Source organism: Balaenoptera ricei, chromosome 16 (genome assembly GCF_028023285.1).
Source record: "Balaenoptera ricei isolate mBalRic1 chromosome 16, mBalRic1.hap2, whole genome shotgun sequence".
NCBI lineage: Eukaryota > Metazoa > Chordata > Mammalia > Artiodactyla > Balaenopteridae > Balaenoptera > Balaenoptera ricei.
This window is the reverse complement of record NC_082654.1, coordinates 9,600,282-9,612,564: the sequence shown is the minus strand read 5'-3', so window position 1 is coordinate 9,612,564 and position 12,283 is coordinate 9,600,282. Positions and strand designations below refer to the sequence as shown.

The window sequence follows — 12,283 nt, the reverse complement described above, 5'->3', positions numbered from 1 at the left end:
GGTTTGGCCTTATTTTTTTTCTCAGTGGGCAGAGGGGAGACACAGAAGGTTTTGTATAAGGGAGTGATTTGATCAGTCTTGCACTAGGCAAGTGAACCTATTTGGGTGTGCAAGAAGAGGGCTGAGGTTGGAGGGGTCCCTAGTAGTCTGAGCCACCTGTGACCCGTAAGACTTGTCCTCTTAGACAGTGGTCAGGCTGTTGATATCCAGCACGTGGGCTCCCGCGTGAAATTAAAAACCATTGTGTGGTCACGGTTCCAACCTATTTTCACTTCTTTTACAGGAAAATAGTGGCCGAGTATGAGAAGACCATCGCCCAGATGATAGGTGGGTGTCCTCACTGGTGGGGGGCTCAGACCTGCCCTGAGATTTCTGAACTTTGGGGAGGGCTTTGAAGGTAGAGACTCGGAGTGTGTTCCTCTCAGGTTCCTCTTAGAGCATGAAGCCCTTTAGGGAGGGACCAGAGCATCCCAGAACGTGGCTCTGCCCCAGATCAGTGAGTCTGGGGACCTCTTGGAAACACCTGCCAGCATGTGTGTCCCTTAGCATGAATTATTCATGCCTGTGGGAAGCCGTGGCTGTCACTTCAATGGCCACCATTTGATCCAGCCAGGATGGCCCACCTCATGGGGAAAGAGATTTGGGTTGGTTACTAGGATATTTGGGTGATTTTTTTGCTCATGGGAGAGAATCAGATCTCTATAATCAAATCTCTAAACCCTAATTTAGTTTAGACACAAGTGAAAAAATACCCGACTCGGCCTTTACACAGAGGTCTAGAACAGGGACAGTAGAACACGTGGCAGTCCAGCTGCCTGTCCCTATGAACTGGTCACAACACCATTTCTCACTGAGGTTGGACACGGCCTCAGAATCCATCTTAACACAGCATCCCTGGCAGCCAGTACTGACAGATTACTTTGGCCTGCAATAAAAGAAGGCCTCATGTTGCAAGTTATACACGCCTGGCTCTTTTTTTTTTTTTTTTAAAGAAAAAGTGAGAAAAGGCCTTGCAGAAGTTCCAAGCCCAAGTCTTTTCACTGATGATCATCATTCAAAAATGCTGTTATAACTCTGGGTGCGAGGTGTGGGATTTTTGTTTATTTATTTATTTGCTTAGGTCCATGATAGCAGTTTTTTAAAAAACCTTTTACTCCAAAGGACATAAGCTCACTGCAAACCACAGCTTGATGCTGTTTTAGCAGGTGACCCCTCGTCATCTCAAACGTTTGGATATGTCACACCACACCTCTAGCTTTTGCCCCAAGATAAATATGACCGCAGCCTTGGGAACAGTGAAGAAGCTTCCAACTGAGTGCTTTCCATTCAAAAAAGCTTTAATTTTGGTTTATTATAATAAAGACCATTTCTCCCAGAGCTCAGGGGGAAGCCCATTGGGATCTTTTTAAGGATCAGCCTCATGGTGTATGCTTTCTATCAAATGAAACCTCTTTGTTAAATTGGTATAACATATGGATACATATGGATGAGATAAAAAAAAAAAACCTTGGAACTGAAACTGCTGCTGAAAATGGTCAGAAGGAAGGATTTATATCTTCCAATACACATTGTTTGGCAACCTTTCCGCATCCTGGAGTCTTGGGACGTGAAAACGTCACTCAGACCTACGTGGCTTATCTGGAAACACCCTTCTGCGTCTCAGAGTCATACATTTTTATTTTTTACTTTTGATGATGACGTTTAGGCCAGTGTTGAAGAGGACATGAGCCTTTGTCCTGACAGCAGGCTGCCCAGAGCAACCAAATGTCCTTGCTCAGCTGGCAGTTTGATAGAAGCAGACGTTCCCTCTTGAAAACTGACAGAGTCAGAGTCTCTAGTTGACACAGTGGCCTGTCCTTGTGGTGACAGAAAGAGTATTGGACTTTGATGCTTTCCACGCTGCAGGTGACAGTAGTTAGAACAGTGTTTTCAATTCAGACACAGTCTGAGGAGCATGTGGAACCCTGACTCCAGGGATTAAGGCCACACATGCCACCCCCCTATCCCCACCCCCTCCAGGAGACCTGGTGTGTTTGGCCTGAGAGCCCCTCTCTTCAAGAGCTGTGAAACAGCCCCTCTGAGCATTTTCCTGGTTGGGGGTGTTTAAGCACTCTCCGGGTGGCTCTGCGAGACCTCCTCCCCAGTGTCCCTGGCTGGAAGCAGTGCTGTCACTTGGGGTGGCGCCTCATGGTGTGTCTGTTCCTCATCGCCCCCTCCCCATCCTCACTTCCTGTCCTGTTCATCACCCACCTTCCCAGAGCTGTTCTCATCCGAGAGGTGGCATGTCTGTGGATGTCATCCGTCAGTCACTTGCAGGTCGCCAATTAGGGCCACTGTCGATTTCAGGGTCCTCGTGTCCTTGCCGAGGATGGTGTGGGGCTGTGGCATGGCTGGGACTCACTGTAGCTCTGGGCGGGACCTGCCTTCTTCTGAGGCAGGAAACACACCCATGTGTCTCATCTGGATCCCGTATTTTTCGTCTCATTTCTGCTCACCCACCCACCATTCCTCATGGAAAGGGAAACTCAGGCCCAGAGAGCTTGCAGTTCAGGGCCCAGAGTGGATGTAATAGCATTTTGAAGTTAAAACCAGCTTCTACCCAGCTTCCATTAGCCTTGACTCCAGCCTGGCTCCCTGACCTCTGTTTAACCTTCACAAATGCTCCATGTCAATGTGACATCTGTCCTGCCATCACTGTCCATTCTCACCGTATGTTACTGAAGAGAATATGTTTTATTAAGTTCAAATATTGACTACACAGAATTCAGAACAAAAAGGGATTTCTGTGCTTTCTGCATTCCAGGTTGTTGCGATTGATTTTTTTTTTTCCTGCTTTCCTAACAACTGCCCTGATTATCTGTTTTGCTTCCATTTTCCGTTGCTTCTTGCCCTTTGCTTGCAAAACAAACAGGCAAGCCTGGTAAGTAAATGCTTTTTCACCTAATTTGACACCCGCCCATTGCAACCCTTATTTGTTTGTTTGTTTTTCTATTTTTGTTACTTCTGCTTTTGTGTTTTGGCTGCATTCCCCACATGGTTTAATAGTATTTCGCCTGAAAAAGCCAGAAAATCTCCAGGGCCATTGTTTTATTGTTGTGTCTAGAGCATCTTGGGTTTTGAGCTGATTTCCTGCTTTGAAGCACCTAGCAGCATTTGTAAGTTACGAAAAAAGATGTGTGAAGCATTCTCTCCTCCTCCGTCTCCCCCGGGAACAGGGAAATTCTATTTTTACAAGGGTTATGGGGGAGAAAAGGAAGCCTGAGGCGGCCTAATCTCAGATCCAGGAAATCAGATGGACTCCGTTTGATAAATGGCTCCTTTACCAAGCCAAGTGAAATGTATACATGGCGTAAAACCAGCCCAGAATGTGCATTGTACAGCTTGCTGAGAACTAAGGAAGCAGCTAAAATTCAAAGAATAAAAACAACCATTTGGTTACTGGTGGAACTTTGTAACGCCCTTTCTTTTAGGAGTCTAGATGTAGCAAAGAGATTGCTGGCGGTCCTGTTCTTGCTATATGTTAAAAAGCTCAGCCCCCTTTGTGGGTCACTGCGACTTGACATCATACCAGTTCAGGGGAGGCAATGATACTGCTGATAACGAGTCACTGATACCGGGTTCTTATTATGTGTCGAGGGCTTTATATTTAATCTTCTCCCAAATGCCATAAGATAAATACTATGATCCCCTGTTTCAGGTGTGGAGGACAGAGCTGAAAAACTCTGCCCAAGGTCACACAGCTGGGAAGTATCAGAGCCAGGTCTGGAATGTGGGCTCTCAGACTCTGGCTCCTGGGTCTTCACCTCTGCCCTGGTAGCGGGATCTCTGAGAGGCAGGGTGGGAGGACCTCAGGCATCTTCCGGGCCCGGGGTTCTCCAAACGTGGTCCCTGGACCAGCTGCCTCAGCATCGCTGGGGACCTTGGCACAGATGCAGGTCCTCGGCCCCACCCCAGACTGACCTAATCAGACCCCGCTGGGTGGGCACAGCCATCTGTGTGTGAACAAGCCCCCCGCTGATCAGGATACACGCTCACGTGTGAGAAGTCCCTCATTTTGGAAATGAGACTCTTGGGACCTCAAGGGAGGACTTATGAGCAAGTTTATGGTCAGGGCTGGAGCCGAAACCAGGATGTGGCCCCCTGTTCTATGCTCTTCCCTCCTCCCCACACCCGAGAACATGCCTGACGTCAAGATACAGAAAAGATGCCCGTCTATTGGGAATCTAAGGGAAAAGAACCCAAAGCAACATCTCCCCGCTTTTAAGGGAGCTACATCCTTCCAGGTCCATTCCTAAGAGGCTCACATGGAGATGCAGTTATGAGCACAGCCTTGGGTTTGGATCTGGATCTGCTGCATCCTCTGAACAAGTGACTCGGCTTCTCCTGTCGGAGGGATAGTAGAAATCTGCCGCAAGGCTGTGCTCATTCATTCACTGCCCAGCTGCACAGCGTGTATTGAGGTGTCCTGTGAGTCAGGCACTGTCCTAGTTCTGGGACAGAGCAGCGGACAAAACAGACTCAGGACCCTGCTCCCGTGGAGTGTGCCTTCTACACACACACACGTGCACACCCACACGTCTGATTTCACAATACGGAGTGGCCACCGCTGGGCCACTCAGAGGAGGCGTTTCCCACACGGGCTCAGGGACGGCGCCTCTGAGCGAGGCGGGGAGCTCCGGGCTGGTGTTCCCAGCAGAGGCGCAGCAGTGCTGAGAGCAGAGCGTGTGGGGCAGGGGTTTGGATTTTATTCCAGGGCAGAGGGAAGCCCCTGGGGTGGGGTGACCCGGTTTGGACTTCTGGAAGCTCAGCCTGGCTGCCGGGTGCTGGCTTAGGAGCATTGAATCAAGATAACAGTCGGTCCGGCGCCCGACACGTGCAAGAGCCCGGTACACACTGGCCGCTGCTCTTACCATGGCTGTGTCATCATTTACAGCTGCTGTCCATCCTGCGGCCCAGGCAGCCCTCCCAGCTGACCTGGGGCCAAGGAAGGACAGGAGCTTGGAGTGGGGCTTCCCCTCACCCCCGCCACTCTCTGCTGTCAGCAAAGTTCCAGACGGTTCAGAGCAAGTGGTTCCTTGCCCACCCAGACCAATGATGGATTGGCATACAAAGCATAGAGAGCGCTGTGCGGTCGACGGACTTTTCTATAAAGTGGCCAGAGAAAGCCTTTCCCATCAATGTGAGGGGTTTTCAAGGGGCTCCAGGCATATTCACTTGCAGTGGCCCACAAAGCAGTCCCTTTCACCAGGATCAGCCACTCTGAACTGGGCCAGAATTTAATCCTTTTGTGCGTAACTGAGAAACTCACTTTGACAGAAATAGCTCCCTTTTCCTGGGAGTTAAGACACTTGCTATATCAAAGGAAATGTCCATTTTTGTGTGGAGCAGAATTTCAGGGCCATGGTTATGTGGGCTTTGGGTTCACGGGATGTTTTAAGGATGAAGAAACCTTTTTTCTTTTCCAATGACCATCTCTTGAGCTTAATAACACTTAAGAAGGGAGATTCCCTCCCTCACAGCTCAATCTACGGCACCTGTTAATCTGGCCCAACACAAAATTCAGTAGCGATGTTTTCTTTTTTACCTTATGGATCTGTCTGTGTGCTGTGGACAATCAAATAGAATCACCAGGGTCTCCAAGGTAGATATTTAGGAGGTTGCATTGATCAGGTTAAAGAATGCTGGTTCATTTCCATCCCATCTAATGTTGCCCAGGCCCAGGTCTGGGATGCTGGGGCCATGGATTTTGTTCCTTTAGAGAGCTGGATGGGCTCGGGGGAGTGGGTCTGTCTCAACCAAAAGCCAAGGTCTGAGATTGCCCTCTATTCAGGCTGAGTTGCATCTGAGGCCTCAGCCAGCCCCTGAGACTAGGTCCGCAGCCCATGGGCCCCATCATTTTGTTCCCGTGTTTCCTGCCAGAGGATGAACAGAGGGAGAAGTCGGTCTCCCACCAGACGGTCCAGCAGCTGGTCCTGGAGAAGGAGCAAGCCCTGGCCGACCTGAACTCGGTGGAGAAATCTCTGGCCGATCTCTTCAGGAGATACGAGAAGATGAAAGAGGTCCTGGAGGGCTTCCGCAAGGTGTGCTGATGTTCGCGGGCAGAGCGGGAGGGACGCATGTGGTGGAGGAGGTGGAGCAGGCTGGGAGGATTGCGGGGCGCTCAGGAAGGCCATCCCTGCAGGCTGGGGCGCTCGGACCTGGCTGTCCAGGGTTACACCTGCGTCCCAGAGCGCTTGGGGTTCCCAACCCTCCTTGGCATTTCTTCTGTGGGCTCGACCCCTGTCCTCTGTTGAGTCAGAATGAAGAGGTGCTGAAGAAATGCGCACAGGAGTACCTGTCCCGAGTAAAGAAGGAAGAGCAGAGGTACCAGGCGCTGAAGGTCCACGCGGAGGAGAAGCTGGACAGGTAATGCCCCCCCTCCTGGGTCTGCTCCCAAGGGCCCCTCAGCAGCCCCGGCCGAGGCAGGCTGGGAGCTCCCGGCACCCCTGCCATTGGCTTGGGCAGGCTGGTTAATCCAGCTGTGTTTTTCAATACAGTTCAACATAAGAGTGCACTCTCCATTCGCATCCATTTTGATAAATAAAGGACGCGTGTTGTAATTTCCAGGGTACCCACTGGAAGCACCTGGGCATCACGAGGATGGGGGTTCTCATGGGCTCCTGTGCTCCAGCGCCCATCAGAAAGAGCTGGAGCCAGGTGGTTGGTTCCCCCTGCCCAGATTTGGGAGGAGGAAAGCGGGAGGCATCTACGAGGAAGGGTGATCATTTCTGATCCCCATTCCCGCCCCGTTCCTGCAGGGCCAACGCTGAGATCGCCCAGGTCCGGGGCAAGGCCCAGCAGGAGCAGGCTGCGTACCAGGCAAGCCTGCGGAAGGAGCAGCTTCGAGTGGACGCTCTGGAAAGAACGCTGGAGCAGAAGGTAACAGGCCCAGGCGGGCTGGGCTGGCCAGACACTGAGACACACAGAGGCTAGGCTTCCTGCGCCCATGGCAGCTCCGGGACCGCCCGCATGTCAGGCACTCCCGGGACAAGTTCGTGCTTCATGAGCGTGGCCTCGCTCTCCCTCTGGAAGATCCAGGTTAACGCAGCCCTGAGGCTGCCCTCTTTTCTGCCTCTCTGGGAATTGCCATTTTTCATTCCTTTTCAGCGTTCATTCGTCAGATATTTGCTCAGCACTTGCAGTGTGCCAGGCATAGTACTTTAATCTCTGCATCCAGTGAGCTTACTAGTAAGTGGATGGTACCCACAGGCAACCCGCTGGGCAGAGACAAGCGGCTGCTGCAGAACATGGGCAGCATCAGGGTCAGAAGGGCCCCCAGGTGTCCTCTCATTTTCGCGGATGGTGGGATCCTCCTGAGGTCCCTCAGCTTGTCCCCAGATTTCCCGATTTCTAGTCAAGTGCTTGGACCACCTTAAACACCGTCTCCCTGAGTGTCCAGATGAGAAGCCCCTTCCACCCAGGGGTGCTGTGAATCTGATTCTGAGTGAGTGTGCGCCAGGCAGGCTTCCTCCCTGCGTGTGCTTGCAGACATGCACCCCCATTCTGGTTGATTTACTGAGCCTTAGGATTCCCCAGGATGGGGTCATCAGAGGGCCCAGTGGCCGGGGGTAGCAGCACTTCACATGCATTGGGGTCTTGATGGGCGTTGGTGAGGATACTTCATAGGCAGGTAGCAGCAGGAGCCCAGGGTGTCTCCCAAATGGTCTCTGCTCCCCTAGAAGCACCCATCCAGGTTCCAGCACGGGCTGGCTGGGGTCCCCAGGGGTTCTGGTCCAAGCAGTGCTAACCTCCGCAGTGGGCAGGTACCACCTCTCACGTCACCTGCATGGTGTCAGGGAAAGAGCCCGGGACTCAGGAGGTTCAGGTCCCTGCCCCTCCCTGCCATCCATCCTGACCCTCGGCACGCCTGGCACTTCACCTCGGTTTCTAGGTTTGTAACGTTGGAGGACTAAACCGGTAGATCTTGAAGGTTTGAGATTGTTCCCTCTTGTTTCCATCAGGGTTTGATGGTGTTTAAATTGCATCCTGATGTTAGCTAAATCAATAGAGCTAAAACCAGGGTCAGGAGAGATGCTTTTCAAGGCACCTGGCCTGTTCACATGGTTACAGTCGCAAAGTGAAGGTGATTGATGCTAGGTTTTCTGGCAAACTAAAAGACAAGGAAGGAAGCAAGTTGGATTTGCACTGTTTTGGATAACAGAAAAAATACAAATGTATCTGCAGACATAGTTTTGTCTTAAACTAAGACTCAGAAAGAAGGGGTTAACCACACGAGTTCTTCACTAAATGGCTCTAAGTGACATGGAGGGGGCGGTCTCTATTTTCAAGAGATTCAGAAGCATGATTTCCCCTGAGGGCAGCTCTTAGGTGAAGGCGTTGGGCATTTCGCCCAGTTGGGACTTGATAAAGTGAGCCGGGACTTTTGCCCAGTGAGCTGAGCTCCGTGATGGGGCAGTTTCCTGGGCGGTGGGCTGATGGTGCCAGGATAGAGCTTGGAGAACCTCCAAGAACTGATAGCGAGTGGGTCTGCTAGTGCCTCTCAGCATGCCTAATACATAAAATAGCCAAGCTGTATAGGAGCCAGGCCGACCTGAATTTGCATTCCAGGTTTGCTACGTCTGACCAACTGTGTGACCTTACGCACAATGCTTAACCTCTCTGAGCCTCAGTTTCCTCACTGAAAAGTGGGGGGATAATAATGGCTACCTTTAAGGGACCGTGGGGAGCACAGAGTGCGACCACAGGGCCTAGGCTGGGTTTGCATGGTGACCGGCACGTAGTAAGCGCTCCAATAAGACGAAAAATCACTCTTAGCAGCCCCAGCAGTGGCAGTAGTGGCGATAATAGTAATTTCAGGATTAGTGGCTGGTCCTGCAGCCCATGCAGAGTCCCATCTTCCAACAGGCATTTCAGTGCCTCAGGGAGCCGAAAACTCTAGACGGGCCAAGGCCAAGGGGATGTTCCAGGTGGGGCTCTCTCCCGGCGGGGCTGGTGGCTGGGCTGCAGCCAGGACCGAACCTCTCCCCTGCTAAGGAGGGCTGATTCTTCCCAGGCACCGGCTCAGTGATGAGTGGCACCTGGAGCCCAACCCGGACACAGGGTACGTGGCTCTGGGCTGGAACGTGTCTTAGGCCCCAAGGTTTCCGGGGAAGGGCCTCAGTACAGCCTCAGGGCACAGGCTTGTGATTGACTTGCCTTCCATGGGGACCTCGAGGAAAAGCTGGCTGCACAATGTTCTGGGGATACTGGAAAGATCTCGCCCCCTTGGAGAGGACCCTTCAAGATTGGCTGCTGAGACAAATCAGCATCAGGCTCGACATTTAGTCCATCTGAGAGCTGAGCCATTGCTATCCAGATGGAGGCGTCGCCCCATTGGATCCCGTTCCTGGAGAATAGACAGTGTTGTTGGATCACTGGTGCGAGATGAACACGTAGTTGGCTCCTCTTGATGGGGCTTCCGAGGACGGGCAAGGTGTGACTTGAGGAGCCCCTGAAGACGTCTTGCATCTGCCCTCACCTCTCTCCTCGGGCCCTGTATCCACAGCACCTCCTCACCTGGCATCCTCTGAATAATGCTAGGGATCCCATCCAGGTAGAATTGCTTATCCCCTCTGGTGTCATTTCTCAAAAACAGCCACCATCCTTCTGTGCCCACATCCGTGGAGGCAAATAAACGGAAGAGAACCAATACTAGTTAAGCCTTTACTACGTGCTGGCCACCGTGCAGGGAACTTTATATTTCTTACCTCATTTAATTCTGAGAGAGACAGATGTTATTAACCACACATTTGAGAGAAGGAAAATCGAGGCTCAGAGAGGTTGTGTAACTTGCCCAAGGTCACACAGCTAGAGCTGGGATGTACAGATTGTTTAGCTCCAGGTCATTTCTTTTGCTGCTTTAGATAAATTCAGGGGGACCAGGTGGCCTGGAGGACCCCTTCCCCCTAAAAAGCCCAGTGACCATTCTGATTGACTTGATTTCAAACAACCAGGAGATTTCATCAACCTCATTTTTTTGTCTTCATTTGCAGAATAAAGAGATAGAAGAACTCACCAAGATTTGTGATGAACTGATTGCCAAAATGGGGAAAAGCTAACTTTGAACCAAATGTTTGGACTTTGACCATTGCGTGCAATATGACCGTCGGCACACTGCTGTTCCTCTGGTTATGTGGACAGGTTCTGTTTTCACTTTTTCGTATGCACTACTGTATTTCCTTTCTAAATAAAGTTGATTTGATTATATGCAGTACTAAGGAGACTATCAGAATTTCTTGCTATTGGTTTGCATTTTCCTAGTATAATTCATAGCAAGTTGACCTCAGAGTTCCTGTATCAGGGAGATTGTCTGATTCTCTAATAAAAGACAAATCGCTGACCTTGGCCTTGCCCTTTGTACATGAGTTTCCAGGGTGAGCGGCTTTTGGATTTAATATGATCATGTACAGCTTGCAAAGGGACTCTTGCCTTAAGGAGTGTAAACTTGATCTGCATTTGCTGATTTGTTTTAAAAAAAAAAAGAAAAAGAAAATGCATGTTTCAAATAAAATTCTCTATTGTAAATAAATTTTTTTCTTTGGATCTTGGCAATAAGTGTGGCTGTGATTTATTTTCTGGGAAAGGCTGGGTCTTTTCTCACCTTTGTTAAATCATATCAGATTTGGCCTTTCACTCTTCTCTGTCTGGGCTCATTTTTTTGTCCACAGATTTAAATAACATTTCCTTTGTTATCGTGGCTGTGTTTGTAAGATGAAGCAATTGAGAAGTATTGACTTGCTACTTAAATAATTGAGTGTGTTGAATTAGCTTAGATTTTGTTTTTACAAATTCTCTTGGACTTTAGGGGGGGCAAAATCTACTTCCCTTTATTGGCTCAAAGAGGTAGCAGGCTGTCACTCTTCCTGTTCATTCCTTTAGTCTGTGCAGATCAACCCTGAAATGTTGTCCATTCCTCTCCAAAGGAATAGGAAACGGTGGCCATTCACAGTGGATGACAGGTAATTAAGCCACTTTGGAGATTAGGGATATGTCTCCCTTAGATTCCCTAACTGCTCCTAACTTTCCCAGGGACCCCAGCTTGAAGGGTGGGTGTATAAGGGCAGTGAAGGGGTAGGGGGGGTGTCCCAGTTTCCCAGGATGGCCGTAACAGATCACCACAAACTTCGTAGCTTAAACAACAGAAATGTATCCCCTCGTAGTTCTGGAGGCCAGAAGTCCAAAATCAAAGTGTAGGTGGGGTTTGTTCCCTCTGGAGGCTCTGAGAGTCTGTTCCATGCCTCCCCCGGCACCTGGCCGTGGCTGGCAATCCTTGATGTTCCTTGGCTTGTAGCTGCATCATGCCAATGTCTGTCTCCATCTTCACGTGGCCTTCTCTTCTTCTGTCTCACATCTGCCTCTCCGTTCTCTTATAAGGACACCGCTCTTTGGTTTTAGGGCTCATGCTGTATCCAGGATGAGCTCATCTCAAGATTCTCAATTACAACTGCAAATACCCTATTTCCAAATAAGGTCACGTTCACAGGTAGTGGGATGTGGATGTATCTTTTGGGGAGGACACCTGTGGTGTGGGGTATTGGCTTGGAAAGCAGCCCCAAGCGCCTGATGGCCCTGGGCTTGAATGCCCCTCTCCTGCCCAGCCACAGTGGCTAAGGGATGCTCCCCTCCCACAGGCCCACCCCACCCCTAGCAGGGCAGGCCCTGTGCAGCCTCAGCTGTGGGGCAACGGGGTGGGGCGGGAGGGTCTCTTCCATAACGTACAAGATAGATGAAGCTCAGCTGTACCAGGCAGCCCAAGGAGAGGAAGACACAGCCTGCCTTCCTGGGAGAGAATCCCCGCCTCTCGTCCCACTGTCACCCTCACTGGACACTGGACAGAGACCCTAACCAGGGCAGGGCTGTGCCTCCTGCCACTGCCCAGCAACCTCTGCTTGGTCCAGCCTCTGGGTACACCTCCCAGGGCACAGCCTCCCCCCATGCTCGCTCATCCAGACCAAACCCCCCTTCCACCCTGCCCCCAGATTCTGACCTCGGTTACCTTCTCATTCCTATCGCTCGAAAGCTTTAATTTTTTTTATTACTTAAGTAATACATTTCCATCGCTAAAAACTTAGAAGTGCAGGTAAGAAAAAAACCCTCATAATCCCCAAACCAAGAAATGCTATTAATGTTTTTTAAAATTAATTATTTTTGGCTGCGTTGGGTCTTTGTTGCTGAGTGCGGCCTTTCTCTAGTTGCGGTGAGCGGGGGCTACTCTTCGTTGCAGTGCGCGGGCCTCCCGTGGCAG

At 50.6% G+C, this 12,283-nt stretch overlaps 1 protein-coding gene across 19 annotated transcripts in view; it reads left to right on the top strand.

The window, feature by feature from the left end:
* TACC2 (transforming acidic coiled-coil containing protein 2) overlaps window positions 1-10,252 on the top strand; it is a 205,509-nt gene extending 195,257 nt beyond the window's left edge. For all 19 annotated transcript variants that reach the window (XM_059899304.1, XM_059899311.1, XM_059899300.1 and 16 more), the window contains 5 exons: window positions 284-327; window positions 5,920-6,080; window positions 6,299-6,405; window positions 6,798-6,918; window positions 10,032-10,252. In XM_059899304.1, the coding sequence (XP_059755287.1) occupies window positions 284-327; window positions 5,920-6,080; window positions 6,299-6,405; window positions 6,798-6,918; window positions 10,032-10,097 (499 nt within the window). In that variant the 3' untranslated portion in view covers window positions 10,098-10,252. The remainder of the gene's footprint in view (window positions 1-283; window positions 328-5,919; window positions 6,081-6,298; window positions 6,406-6,797; window positions 6,919-10,031) is intronic.
* The last annotated feature ends 2,031 nt before the right edge of the window (window positions 10,253-12,283 follow it).